Source organism: Bos indicus x Bos taurus, chromosome 26 (assembly GCF_003369695.1).
Source record: "Bos indicus x Bos taurus breed Angus x Brahman F1 hybrid chromosome 26, Bos_hybrid_MaternalHap_v2.0, whole genome shotgun sequence".
NCBI lineage: Eukaryota > Metazoa > Chordata > Mammalia > Artiodactyla > Bovidae > Bos > Bos indicus x Bos taurus.
In genome coordinates, this window is record NC_040101.1 from 24131190 (window position 1) to 24144610 (window position 13421).

Here is a 13421-nt window from a genome sequence, read left to right on the forward strand (position 1 = left end):
TGACTGTGTAGATCACGATAGACTGTGGAAAATTCTGAAAGAGATGGGAATCCCAGACCACCTGACCTGCCTCTTGGGAAACTTATATGCAGGTCAAGAAGCAACAGTTAGAGCTGGAGATGGAACAACAGACTGGTTCCAAATAGGAAAAGGAGTATGTCAAGGCTGTGTACTGTCACCCTGCTTATTTAACTTATATGCAGAGTACATCATGAGAAACGCTGGGCTGGAAGAAGCACAAGCTGGAATATAAATTGCCAGGAGAAATATCAATAACCTCAGATATGCAGATGACATCACCCTTCTGGCAGAAAATGAAGAGGAACTAAAGAGCCTCTTGATGAAAGTGAAAGAGGAGAGTGAAAAAGTTGGCTTAAAGCTCAACATTCAGAAAATGAAGATCATGGCATCTGGTCCCATCACTTCATGGGAAATAGATGGGGAAACATTGGAAACAGTGGCTGACTTTATTTTTCTGGGCTCCAAAATCACTGCAGATGGTTATTGCAGGCATGAAATTAAAAGACGCTTACTCCTTAGAAGGAAAGTTATAACCAGCCTAGACAACTTATTGAAAAGCAGAGGTTATTTGTTCAACAAAGGTCCATCTAGTCAAGGCTATGGTTTTTCCAGTGGTCAGGTATGGATGTGAAAGTTGGACTGTAAAGAAAGCTGAGCACTGAAGAATTGTGGTGTTGGAGAAGACTCTTGAGAGTCCCTTAGACTTCACGGAGGTCCAACCAGTCCATCCTAAAGGAGATCAGTCCTGGGTGTTCATTGGTAGGACTGATGTTGAAGCTGAAACTCCAATACTTTGGACACCTGATGCGAAGAGCTGACTGATTTGAAATAGACCCTGATTCTGGGAAAGATTGAGGGCAGTAAGAGAAGGTGATGACAAAGGATGAGATAGTTGGATGGCATCACCGACTCAGTGGACATGGGTTTGGGTGAACTCTGGGAGTTGGTGATGGACAAGGAAGCCTGGCATGCTGTGGTTCATAGGGTGCAAAGAGTTGGACACGACTGAACGACTGAACTGAACTGAACTGAACATGTGTCTGAGACTTCATTAATCTTCCCCAGTACACCCTGGTATATTTGTCTGCTTACCATGAAACATTAACACAAGTAAATAAAATTAACCATACCCCTGAGGATGATGACCCTTGATGTGCAAAGGATGAAGAATCTGTTCACTGATTTTCAGAGTGGATTCATTCCTATTGGCTCTTCCTCTCATTCTCCTGATTTTCAACTTGACATTTATTCAAACTCTAAAATCAAATGCAGTTTAAGAGATTTTACCCCAAATGGTGTGTCTCTCACCTAAATCAATGTTAAAATATACTGATAGCTTCTCTTCTTGCTCTTTCTCTCCATCTCCTTCTCCTTTATCATTTCTAGTGGAATAAAAAGATTTCTTATCATTAAATGAACATCATTTCTTGTAAAGTTTCCCATGAGCAAAGAAGATGAATGTCCATTTCTCCCAGCATCACGGCTCCCTCTGATAGCAGCTAACATTTTAAAATGATGTGACCTTTTGCCATTCATAGATCTTTGGGGATTTAAGAGAGAAGTTACTCTGGGACTTGTAATGACCATGGAAGTGTATTCTGATTGAGTTTGAGCTGAGGCTATGGATAATGCTGCGGTTTTTTAAGTTGACGCAAATATTCTCAAGGTATTTAATCAGTCTCCATAGTGACTGCAAAAATAAAAATGTCTCTCAAATTTTTACATCATTCTTTTCCTTTAAAATACCTTTAAAAAAAGTAGATGACACAATACTTAGCATCAGTGAATAGTTCTCATGCTCTACTATACCCTTAGCATGATAATAGCAATTTCTCCCTCCAGCAAAGGTAGTTTATTTTTAAAATGCCAATTAGACTTAGGGTCTGTTTGTGAAGAAAATTACATTACATTGTAATGGTTTTTATTGGCTTTTAGCGTAAACTTTTTTGAGAACAAGCTGTACTGTCATTCGATCAGGGCTTTTTTGACCATTTCTATAATTTATTTTTTCACCCATTATTCTAATAAAGCATAAATCCATTTCTATGGAGGAGTGATGCTGAAGAATAAAGGAGGCCAGCACCATTGTAAAATATCTGAGTGCGAGCCAGGACTGGGCATTTTGCTTCAGTAGATTTATATTTAAAGCCCCTCCCCAAATTTTCTATATTTTTTCAAGAATATCTTACCAATCATCTTGTTATTGAAACTCCAGTATTTAAGTCCTGGTCCCTTATTGTCCCATCCTTCTTCCCATCTACACAATATTGTCATGAGATATTTGTAATACAAGGTTTTTTTCTTTCTTTTTTGAACTTGACCATTTTATTTTATCTGAACATTCAGTACTAAATGTGACATTCTTTGTGAAGTACTAATGGTAACATTGGTGCAAAACTCAACTTTGCTTTCACACAGATGGGCTTATTTGACCCCATAAACAGTTTTACCACTGATTAGCTGTGTGCCCTTGCACAAATCACCTCATTCCTCAAAGCCTCCTTTCCTCATCTGTCACATGCACATAATATCTGTCTGAAGTATTTTAACAGTCTAATGAGGTACTGGTACTGTGTTTTAAAAGTTTAGTGGAGGGTGTGGTACATAGCACATGTTCAGTGAATGTAAACTTGTGTGTAGTATCCCTACCCTCAATGCTGAAATGGAGGCTCAGAATGAGATTGAATAGTGAGCTCTTAAAAATGGCTTAACCAATATGGCAGAAATGAAACTCAAATCTGCCTTTGCGGTTAGGGGTCATGAGACATTGTGATTATTGGTTTGTCACATTATGGTTTGTTTTTTCTTCTTCTCATGGCATGAATGGGATTCACTGAACTCACCTTCTTTCTCTTTTCTGAGGAAGTGCACACATCCACAGCAACATTGACAAGGGGCATGTTTAGGATTTGGTCGTGGCGCTTCTTGTGGAAAACAAGCGTGTGGTTCAGGCTCCCCACCTTCAGACCTGCATACCAGCCTTCCTCTGTGCATGCAGAGGGGCATAGCAGTGGGAGCATAGTCTCACAGTGAAATGGTGTATTTTAGTTTGAGATTGTCTGAGTTAGCTCAGAAGAGAGGGTTGTTGTCTGTAGTCCCAAGAGAATCAGAAGCAGTCTTCTATAAACTTTCTTTCTTGAATTGTCTTCCAAGAAGTATAACACATATTTTATTACTGGTGAATCTTACTCTTCTGTGTACCTCACGGGGTTTGGCAAAATGAGTGCTGAATGAATTATTGCTATCATTACATAATAAGTAGTAGGTCTTCGATTAAGAGAAGTATGAAGGGCTGAACTTGTTGGATACACTTCTCGAAAACCCCCTTTATCCCCCCTGAGACATCAAAGTCTTTATTAAAGTAAAAAGACTTCATTAAAGAAAAAAATAGCTTAAAAGTAAACTTAAAGAATACAATGAAAAAGTTTCTCTGCAATTTCATTGAATCCATACTGCAGGTCACAGGAAGCTGATCTATTGCTCAAGTGGTCTCTTGGCCTTTTAGTATTGGATGACTCTCCCTTGTGTTAATGAACATGGGTGGGTTAAGGAACGTGAGCTGAGCTTTGCTGAGTTCATGGGAGAGGGTGAGAGTGGGACTCATATCGAGTATTTGCTTGCTGGGTCCATCTTTCTACAGACTCACTTCTGACAGTGTTTACTTGATTAAACCTTTTTCTTTTTCATCACTTTCCTCTCCTTTTCTCACTATTGTGTATGCTCCTGTCATTTATGTTTCACGAGTCATGTTGGAAGCCTGTATGACTTTCTTTAATACCGTCCTCTAAACAGCTGCCAGTTGCTAAGCACTTGTTGCTCTCACCCTCAACTCATCCATCCACATTGGCCAACCTATTATTCACTTGCTCTGATTACATTTCACTTAATTTGTTTTTTAAACTGGAGCCAGAGGTTTGCAAATAGCCTCTTACACTATTTTATAGATTTTTGTTTGAATAGAGTGGCTAGATAACTAGAGTGCCCAATCACTGCCATTGCTATTATTCTTGGTCATTGTCATTATCACTATGGAAATTATTTATTGTGCACCTGTGACATGGGCATCTGGATCTGAGTAAGCCTTGGGCAAAGAAACAGATGACACCGGTGCACTCCCTCTTCTTGGTTCTACTATGAACAGCAAGGGAGTGACAAACAAGCAAATGAATAGTGAACAGCATATAAAATAAATACTCTTTGCTTAAGGACCAAGGAAATGGTGGGGAAACATACATGCCTAGTGGTTGTGAGTGTCTGTTAGGCACTCAGTCATGGCTGACTCTTCGACCCCATGGACTGTAGCCCGTGGAATCCTCCAGGCAAGAATATGGGAGTGAGTAGCCATTTCCTTCTCCAGCTGCCTCTTATTAACTCCATGCTGCCTTAACAGGTATATGATGCAAATCTAAGAACAACATACACCTAGGAAAAGAATCGGGTGAGCAAAATAGGAGGACGTTCCTTAGGAATGTCCTGAGTAGACGCTTGGAAGGATCAGAAAGCTGCGAGGCAACCTTTTGTAGAAGTACATCATGTAGCCATAAGTTGAATCTGGAGCAAGTCACAGAGACATTTAGTTTTTGATGACACTGAGCTTTCAGGGGGACTAATATCAAAAAAAGAGAGAAGTGACATATTTGAAATCTATAACTTGCATTTCATGTTCATTTGTCACCTCTGGGAAAAGCACACACAGTCTCTTCTTTCCCCCTGAAGTGGCTGATGAATGATTGCTTAGCGTTGGGTGGTGTAAGCCCTTGTCGCCATTATTGACTTGCTGTAGAAAGTAGTTCGTCTATAGTTGTAATGCATGCAGTGCGCCCTCCAAGGCATGAGTGAACTGGTTCTAATCACTAATGGGCTGATCTGAACAGACTAATTACTTTCCTATTAAAGACAGACTCTTCCTGATGTCTCTACCCTCTTTGCTTCCAAGTAGAAAGCAGGGACTTGTTTAAGAGACTCAAACTCTCAATGGCACAGGGATCCAAGGACACAGAGGACTCATTCATTGTTCATTTACAAAGATGTATGGACCTACTATGGATCAAGCTTTATGCTAAGCAAATAAGTCCTCCTTTTAGAGAGCTCACTTCAGGAATCCTGTTGACTTTGGAGTCATGCCTTTTATAGAGGTCTTTTAGAGTTCTATCACTCAGATCATATCACTCTACATATCATATGTAGAGGATTAAACATAGCAAAACATTATTATTCAAACTAATAGGAAGAGCCAAAGGAAGGTAAAGAACCAATGTAAACTGACAAAAACAGGGATCACTGACCACATTTAAGGAATATAATTGATTATTTTTTGAAGAATAGTCACTAATTTGAAGTTACTATTTTGATAATATTTCCTAGTAGAATACCTTCTTGAGAAGATAGGACTTTATCTGTAAATGGCATCATTTACATCTAACGATTGGATCACACTTATTACTTACACTGTATCCTTTTTTCTCAAATGGGTTAGACATTTTCTATTTAGATCTTACTTAAATTCTTTGTTTGCTTATTAACATATTTAATTTTCATAACCTACAAAATGACAGAACAAACCTGAACTCGTTGGAAATATAATTACTGAAGGATCCTAATTTGAAGACTGAAATAATAAGATTCCACTAATCCTGTTAATGAAAAAGTTGGCTTAAAACTCAACATTCAGAAAACTAAGATCATGGCATCCAGTCCCATCACTTCATGGCAAGTAGATGGGGAAACAATGGAAACAATGACAGACTTTATTTTTTTAGGCTCCCAAATCACTGTAGACGGTGACTGCAGCCATGAAATTAAAAGACGCTTGCTCCTTGGCAGAAAAGACATGACCAATCTAGACAGCATATTAAAAGCAGAGACATTACTTTGCCAACAAAGGTCCGTCTAGTCAAAGCTATGGTTTTTCCAATAGTCATGTATGGATGTGAGAGTTGGACTATAAAGAAAGCTGAGCGGCAAAGAATTGATGCTTTTGAACTGTGGCGTTGGAGAAGACTTGAGAGTCCCTTGGACTGCAAGGAGATCCAACCAGTCCATCCTAAAGGAAATCAGTCCTGAATATTCATTGGAAGCACTCAAGCTGAAACTCCAATACTTTGGCCACCTGATGCAAAGAACTGACTCATTGAAAAAGATCCTGATTCTGGGAAAGATTGAAGGTGGGAGGAGAAGGGGAAGCAGAGGATGAGATGGTTGGATGGCATCACCAACGTGATGGACATGAGTTTGAGTAGGCTCTGGGAGTTGGTGATGGACAGGGAGGCCTGGCGTGCTGCAGTGCATGGGGTCAGAAAGAGTCAGACACGACTGAGTGACTGAACTGAACTGAACTGAATCCAGTTAATAATTCATCAGGTGCTTTCTATGGTTCAACCACTGAGTCAGTTGTAACCTAATTGTGTTGAAGGTTGTGATTAACTAATTGAAATACATTGTATACAGTGGTGTGTATTAATTAACGTGTATATGCATTTGTAATTTTATTGTTCAGGTAGAAATGAATATAGGTAATAATACTAAATGAAAAAAAGGAAAACAATGAAAAATTCAATCCATGATATGATATGTAGCTGTGGATATAGAAGTAGTAGAAGGGGGCACAAACATAATTTAACTTGTTGAAGGGATAGGGTCAATGCATTTTTCACTTATTTTGAATTCTACTGGCAGTTTTACAAAATTGTTTTTGCAATAAAAATGACTAAATAAAAATGGATCTAGACTGACCTGTTTGTTTTGAGTAAATTGAAGCAGAGATATGAAAGAGGAACCATTGGAAAGTTTGTGTAGTGCAGATATATCTAAAATTCTTATAGAGGGATCTCCTGACATCTTCTATAATATCTGAAGTGTCAAGTTCCCAAACAGAGGGTTTTATGTAAGAATGTATAGAAATTATGAGATTTTGACCTACATATTTTTCACACCCAGGAGAAAAACACAGAAGCCAGCAGTTTTATTTAATATTAAATATCCATATGTTTGAAAATATTTGCATCATTTTACCTCTCCCATCCCGTTACTTGGATACAGAATATCTCATACAGATGACTCAGAGCATAAATGAGTATCAAAATATTCTAAATAAATGATAAATAAAAAGCAACTTGATATCAGTATATTCTGTAGGCCCAGGGTTTTTATTTTGATGAAGTAGTCTGCCAAGAGAAGCAGGTGGTGGGATCCACACTCGTGGGAAGAGAGTAAAACATATTCTGCTTTACAGAGAAATAGAAAATCAGAGGGGGAAAATCACCTTGCCTGAGACAATAGATGTTCTATAAAATTGAACCTCTTCATATTATCATGGAAATTACTTGCTGGCAGTAGTGCAAAAGGCTGTTATATATTATTGTTAATTGTGGTTGGAGACACAAAGCAATATGATCATTTGATGACTTATTTGTTATTTAGAAAATGACAGCTTTTATGTGTCAGTAAATAGGAAATCACCTGGAAATATTCTTGTGAATTTAGGAACCATCTGATCCTCCTTGCTTAATGCATACAATAGACTTTAATGATGCCACAGGAGTTTGTACTTAGCAGATTATCTGCTGGTTCCACACCAGCCATCCAAAGGGGGAACACTGTCTGCTTGGTGACTGCAAGACAGAGAAACCTATAACTTTGTCAGGATTTCTGTTCGATGGACAGTGGCTTCACTGGAACATAGGATGAGAGGCAATTAGTCTCCAGTTTTGTGTGCGCTCTCCAACTTGTCCAGACAGGGGCTGACAGCCTTGGCGTTCCGCTCATTCCACCACATCCCGTTCCCCTCTTCAAGAAGGGCAGGGAGAAAAACAGCAAGGAACCTGAAATCCATCCTTGATTATATAAACACATTCCAGCTGAGTGTGTCTGGTGTGCGGTCCTTATGTACCATTTGCCGTGACAGGACACGTCTTTGGAAGATGACACTATCTTGAGGTTTTAATATGATTGCCTCCAATGCCTGAGAAAGCCCTGTGTGTTTGCCTGACACTCAGCTCTTTTATGACAGGGCTCTAGTTTTTTCTTTCTTTCTTTTTTTTTTCTTTCTCTGTCTCTGGTTTCCCTGGAATGCAGCATCCTCAGCTGGTAATCTTTAAACCCTCGGCTGCTGAGGTTTCTCTTCATACGGCCACACATTAAGCACATCTTTCATGCCTCTCTGAACCAAACTCGGAGAGTGCCAATTAATAAGTTGATGGGGAAGAAGTCCATGGGTAGCATTAAGGCCACCTGTCTGGAGGCGTTAGGTGCGCACTTTGAGTGAAGGGCAACCTGCAGAGTCTGGAATGAGGTGCTTATCACATTCCTAGAGGCAGAAAATGAGAGAATAAAAAGAAGTTTACAGGGCAGCTCCTCATCTTGCTCCCATTGTGGATTCTTCACACTGCTGTGGCCAAGGTTAACCCTCAAAAGGAGAAAATCCCAAGCCTCTGGAGCTGTGACTTTTTACATGGGTCTAGTGTATTCTGGTGTCAAAGGCTAAAGATGGAGAGGGCATTCAATGACTTTTTTTTTCCATGGAACTTCCATTTATATCTGTTCAAACTGCTCTGAGCATCTTTCTAAGTCTTTGTGACTACTCTGAAAACTCTTTTCATCAATCCCTTTAACTCATGTTCATTAATTTGGTAAATATCTATTGAGTATATAATATATGCTGGACCTCATTCTAGCTGCTGGGAATGTACCTGTCGGGGATAAAACCAGAGAAATGTCAAGTATCACTATTCTCATGGAGTTTATTTTCTAAAGAAAGTATATAGACAACAAATAAATACTCAGAGAAGGCATTTGAATACACAGCCTTTGACTCAAGAGTCAGAAAACCAGGCTAAAGGCAGGATGATGTGGGACATTGTTAATATGAATAGAAGTGTAAGGCGAGTGCAGAGAAAGAGAGCGAGCCGGGCAGTCAGGCAAGAAAAGGAAAATTTATTAGAGGGAAAAGAGAGGGTGACTGGCCCTTAAGGAGAACCAGCATCCTCCTTTCTGACGGAGTCCCCACCAATGAAAAATTCTCTAAAGGAATGGTCACGTAGCCAGAGGTCTGGAATCTGGTGGTCTATCAGCTTTGAGAAGATAGGCACCAGTGAGGTAACAGGATGCCATTTGGGCAATTTGGTCAGTCTCAAGGATCACTGTGATTTATTCTTTGTTTGCAAGGTCAACATAATGAGCCATCTTGTCAGTGAGAACCCATGTGGGCCCTATCAAGAAGGGCTTGTAATAAGAGAACGATCTAATGGACTCCAATCCTATTCCTGTTGGTATTCCTTTCCACCTTTCTCACAAATACCAGTGACAAGTCTTGCTCTCTCATCCCCCCAAATGGAGACTAGACAGGGCTCGAAGGAAGGAGGGTTGAGATCAGGAGAATAATAGAAAATATTTCAGATTAAGGAAATAACATTTGGGGAGGGGGTCAAGGAGCCCTATGGGAGGAAAGAAAACTCACTCCTCCATTTCTTCTCACCCACCACCCCCCACCCACTCCAACCTCTGCTTTCAACTTGTCCTGTCGCTTTCATTTCTTGGTGAAAACATTTTGATGACCTTGGTCCAAGGCAGGAGAGTGACCCTGACATTCAAGGTCATTGTTTGGGCAATTGTTCTTCACCTGCTCCTTTTCCCTTTCTTGTCAAAAATTTAGCTCATCTTTAAGCTTTGTAAATTTACTTTTCTCTTCTTTTCTTTCCCATAATCTGCCACAGATTATGTTGCTCACAGACCCAGAGATTGAGAGCAGTTTACTGATCAGCTCGGATGAAGGGGCAACCTATCAAAAATACCGGCTGAACTTTTACATCCAGAGCTTACTTTTCCACCCCAAACAAGAGGACTGGATTCTGGCATACAGCCAAGACCAAAAGGTGAGTGTGATCACCTTGCTCGAGACAGTGGTGCATGGTTGTCCTAGGGAACAACAACCACTTAGTCATCTCTGTATTTCTTCTCAGTGGTCAGGCTTGTTATGTGCAGGCGCTTGACCCCTATGCCAGTGGGGCAAGGAGCAGGAATGTGGATCTCAGGCTGCTTGTCTGAGCTGTGCAAATGTCTGAAACAGCATGCAAAGGAAAAGCTAGACCAGGAAGATGTTGTGGAGAAGCAGTTCTTACCTGGAAGTTTCAGTCCATCAACAGCCCCAGACCCCCATGAAATCTGAGACAGTTTTGTGCGTGTGAGATATAATCATGTTTGTAAAGGACCCCATAGGTTTTCTCAGAGCCTTAAAGGGCAGGATGGCTCTGAAAGAGTTAAGAGCAATAGCTGGCGACTTGTTAAAATAGTGACAGAAATGTACATAGATGACATTCATAATCAGGTAATCCAGGACTTTTCTTCTCTTGGTGGTTAGGCTGAAGGATAAGTCTATTTTTTAAGAAGGCATTGATCGATGTTATGCAATTGTATGTTATAAGCATGTTATGTTTATTGTATATTTATGTGTATATGCAAGTGCATGGCAATATGTATATGTATTTTATGGGATAAATACTGTAAAATATATCATGTACTCTGTACTGCAGTTGGGCTTCTTTAGTGACTCAAATGTTAGAGAATTCACCTGCAATGCAGGAGACTCATGTTCGATCCCTGAGTCAGGAAGATCACCTGGAGAAGGGATGGCTACCCACTCCAGTATTCTTGCTTGAGAATTCCATGGACAGAGAAGCCTAGCAGGCTACAGTTATAAAATACATATAGCCCCTGCTTTTAAGGAACTTACATTTTCAGGTAGACTATAAGGCTGACAAGAGCAAATACAATCAGATTAGAATTAGAAGAAACAAAATATACAGAGGCAAATGTGAGAGAAAACCTAAAAAAAAAAAAGTCAAAAAGAACATAGCTAAAATATTGGAACGCTTTTTGTGAAATGCATGGTTCAGTGAGGTCATTCTGAACATTCTCTTTAGAGGACTTGTAAGTTACAAAGGACATATATTTAAAGAAATACTGGACTTAGCTGAGTGAGGAGGGTGTTTGAGGATTTTATCCATCTGGACTGGTATAGACATGTGGGGGTTCTTCCTGACGAGAGAGGAATGATACTAGCAATTTTTCAAGGTCTCTAAGTGACATGAGCATTTTTTGAGGAGGCAAATTAAAATTCTTAGGATTGGAGTTTTATTCATGCTGCCCTTACTGCCAAATAAAATCACATTAGCCTAAAAATAGAAAAGATTTGCAATGAGTATTTTTTCCTCTTGAGCAGCCTGGCTCCCCTTTCAGCAGAATGTACAATTGCGTTCCTGGAGTCAAGCCACCATGCATTTGGTACAGGATGGTGCAGTTACCAGAGGCAAAGCTGAGCAGCTCGGAACACAGAGTATTAGACATTTAATCCACTGGGCTTTTGTATTGTATTTGACAGTTGGTTAATTTTCCCCTGATGCCAGAGGCACAGTGAGGGCCAGATTCACCTGGCTGAGTGAAAACTCTGCATCTTTGCAGTTGTGTTGGAAGAAAAGGCCAAAAATGTAACCCTTCATGTGCCAGCACTTCAGACAGCGGCCCCATGACCGCAGTGGCAGAGTGAATTACCTTGGAGAGTTAGGGCGTGTGGGAGCCCTACTCAGCCAATGTATGGAACTTGGGGTCAGCCTTCTTTGCCTTAAAATGTGTTTGTGTGGGTACTTATAATTGCAGGTGCACTTCCACTGAGACTGAAAAAAGATTAGGCTCTGTTTTACGTGCTCAGTGTGGTGCATTGTTGGTATAAAATAGCTATATCGAGAAGCATTTGGTCAACCTAGGGGAAGAAAATAAACACACATGAGTTCAGTAGTCTAAGACGGACTAACAAGGCAGAGAGAGCCTTCATTCACACATAGTAGAAACCCAATCAGAGTTAGCTGGATGGATTCTATGAAACTGGCAGCCCAAAGTTTAGGAGATGGAGGTCTTATAAAATGATTTCACCTGGACTTTAATGAATATGTCATATTTCTTTTTTTGGAGAGGCACACTTTACACAAGAGGAATGTCATAAACAATAATGTAAGTTTGTATAGTTAGAAAACTCATGTTAACAGGATCATGAATATGTTGATTTGGCTGAAACTGAAATTATGGAAAGTTAATTATGCATGTACTCCTGGACCCAATCTTTTTTTTTTTTTTAACTGTTTAGACTGTTAGGAAAAATAATTCTTGTTTTTCCAATTAGGAGCCTTTTGAACATTTTGGTCAGTGGATTTATGTGTTCAGAGCTATAGATTACAAAAAATTAACCTGGCAGTAGAATTACGATGAACTGAGGCAATATGAGGTCAAAACCAAGACCAGTTAGGGTGATATCATTGAATTCTTGGTCTGGACCAGATCGAATGAATTCTGTCATTTTATAGGTAGAGGAAGCCTTAACAGTCTTTGTTCTCTATGTAGCTGACAAATCAAAAATCTGAGAAGATTTTTCCCCAAAGGGGAAAACAGTCATTAGTATCACATGTTTAAGTTAGGCAACTGGAATCTGAGTATAAAACTTAGTAGAGTTCTACTGAATGGATGGTGATGTCTGGAGATATCACCAAAGGGGTGGAAGCCAGCCTATCTGCTAAGCTCTGTTTCTCTAGAGGAGAAGGAAGGAGAGATGATCCTGGGAACAAAGAATTATGAGAAACCCACTAACAGAAGTAGGGGTTGGGTAAGGGCTCCATATGCCAGGATTTGAATCACAGAATGAGAAGTGGTCCATTAACAATGAGGGGATTGGGGTGCAGTCATCCGATGAGCTGGTGGAGTTGGCCTAAAGTCAAGTGGAGAAGATGTGTGGCCACTCCAGTGGGCCAGTGATATGGAAATAGCAGCTGTCAGTCACCCACAAATCGCAGAGCTTTTAGCTCCAATGAGAGGCAGCAGTAGGCCCCAGCGAGGGGCCCATGCCGGTGTTGGCAGGTGAGTGACTTTTGGAAACAGGAACGTTCATTCTTCCATGTAAGTATTGCTCATCACTGTGTCTGACAGTCACTGCTGCTGCAGAGCTCTCAGCAAAGATGGTGGCTTAAGTGCTGGGATTCACTCTGCTGAGTGCTATTTCCCATCAGTCTGTGGTGAAAGACTGGGTTAGAAAGCACAGAGGTGGCAGTTCCATTAGAGCTCCCCTGTGCACAGACCTCCTCACCTCTCTCCCATCGTTGGCTGTCAGACTTTTGAAGCATACTTCCTCTTTTGAAGATGCAGCCACATTTACTTTTCCCTTATTTTCCTGCCATGGCTTGCTTTCTCCTTCCGTGAATGAGGCTTTGAGGGCCCCAAGGACACAGTCTGGATCTCTGGCTCACAGGAGAGAGTCCATATGGGCCGCGGCGCTCTGCCCTGACTGCAACTCATCTTGAGTGTCTGGACTCTCAGCGGAGGTTTTTTGATGTGAGCATTTTAAGGGACTTGAAAGAGTTTGG

At 40.5% G+C, this 13421-nt stretch overlaps 1 protein-coding gene across 4 annotated transcripts in view; it reads left to right on the plus strand.

The window, feature by feature from the left end:
- Nucleotides 1–13421, plus strand: part of SORCS1 (sortilin related VPS10 domain containing receptor 1) — a 576537-nt gene that overhangs the window by 365879 nt on the left and 197237 nt on the right. For all 4 annotated transcript variants that reach the window (XM_027528998.1, XM_027528999.1, XM_027529000.1 and 1 more), the window contains exon 4: nt 9732–9890. In XM_027528998.1, the coding sequence (XP_027384799.1) occupies nt 9732–9890 (159 nt within the window). The remainder of the gene's footprint in view (nt 1–9731; nt 9891–13421) is intronic.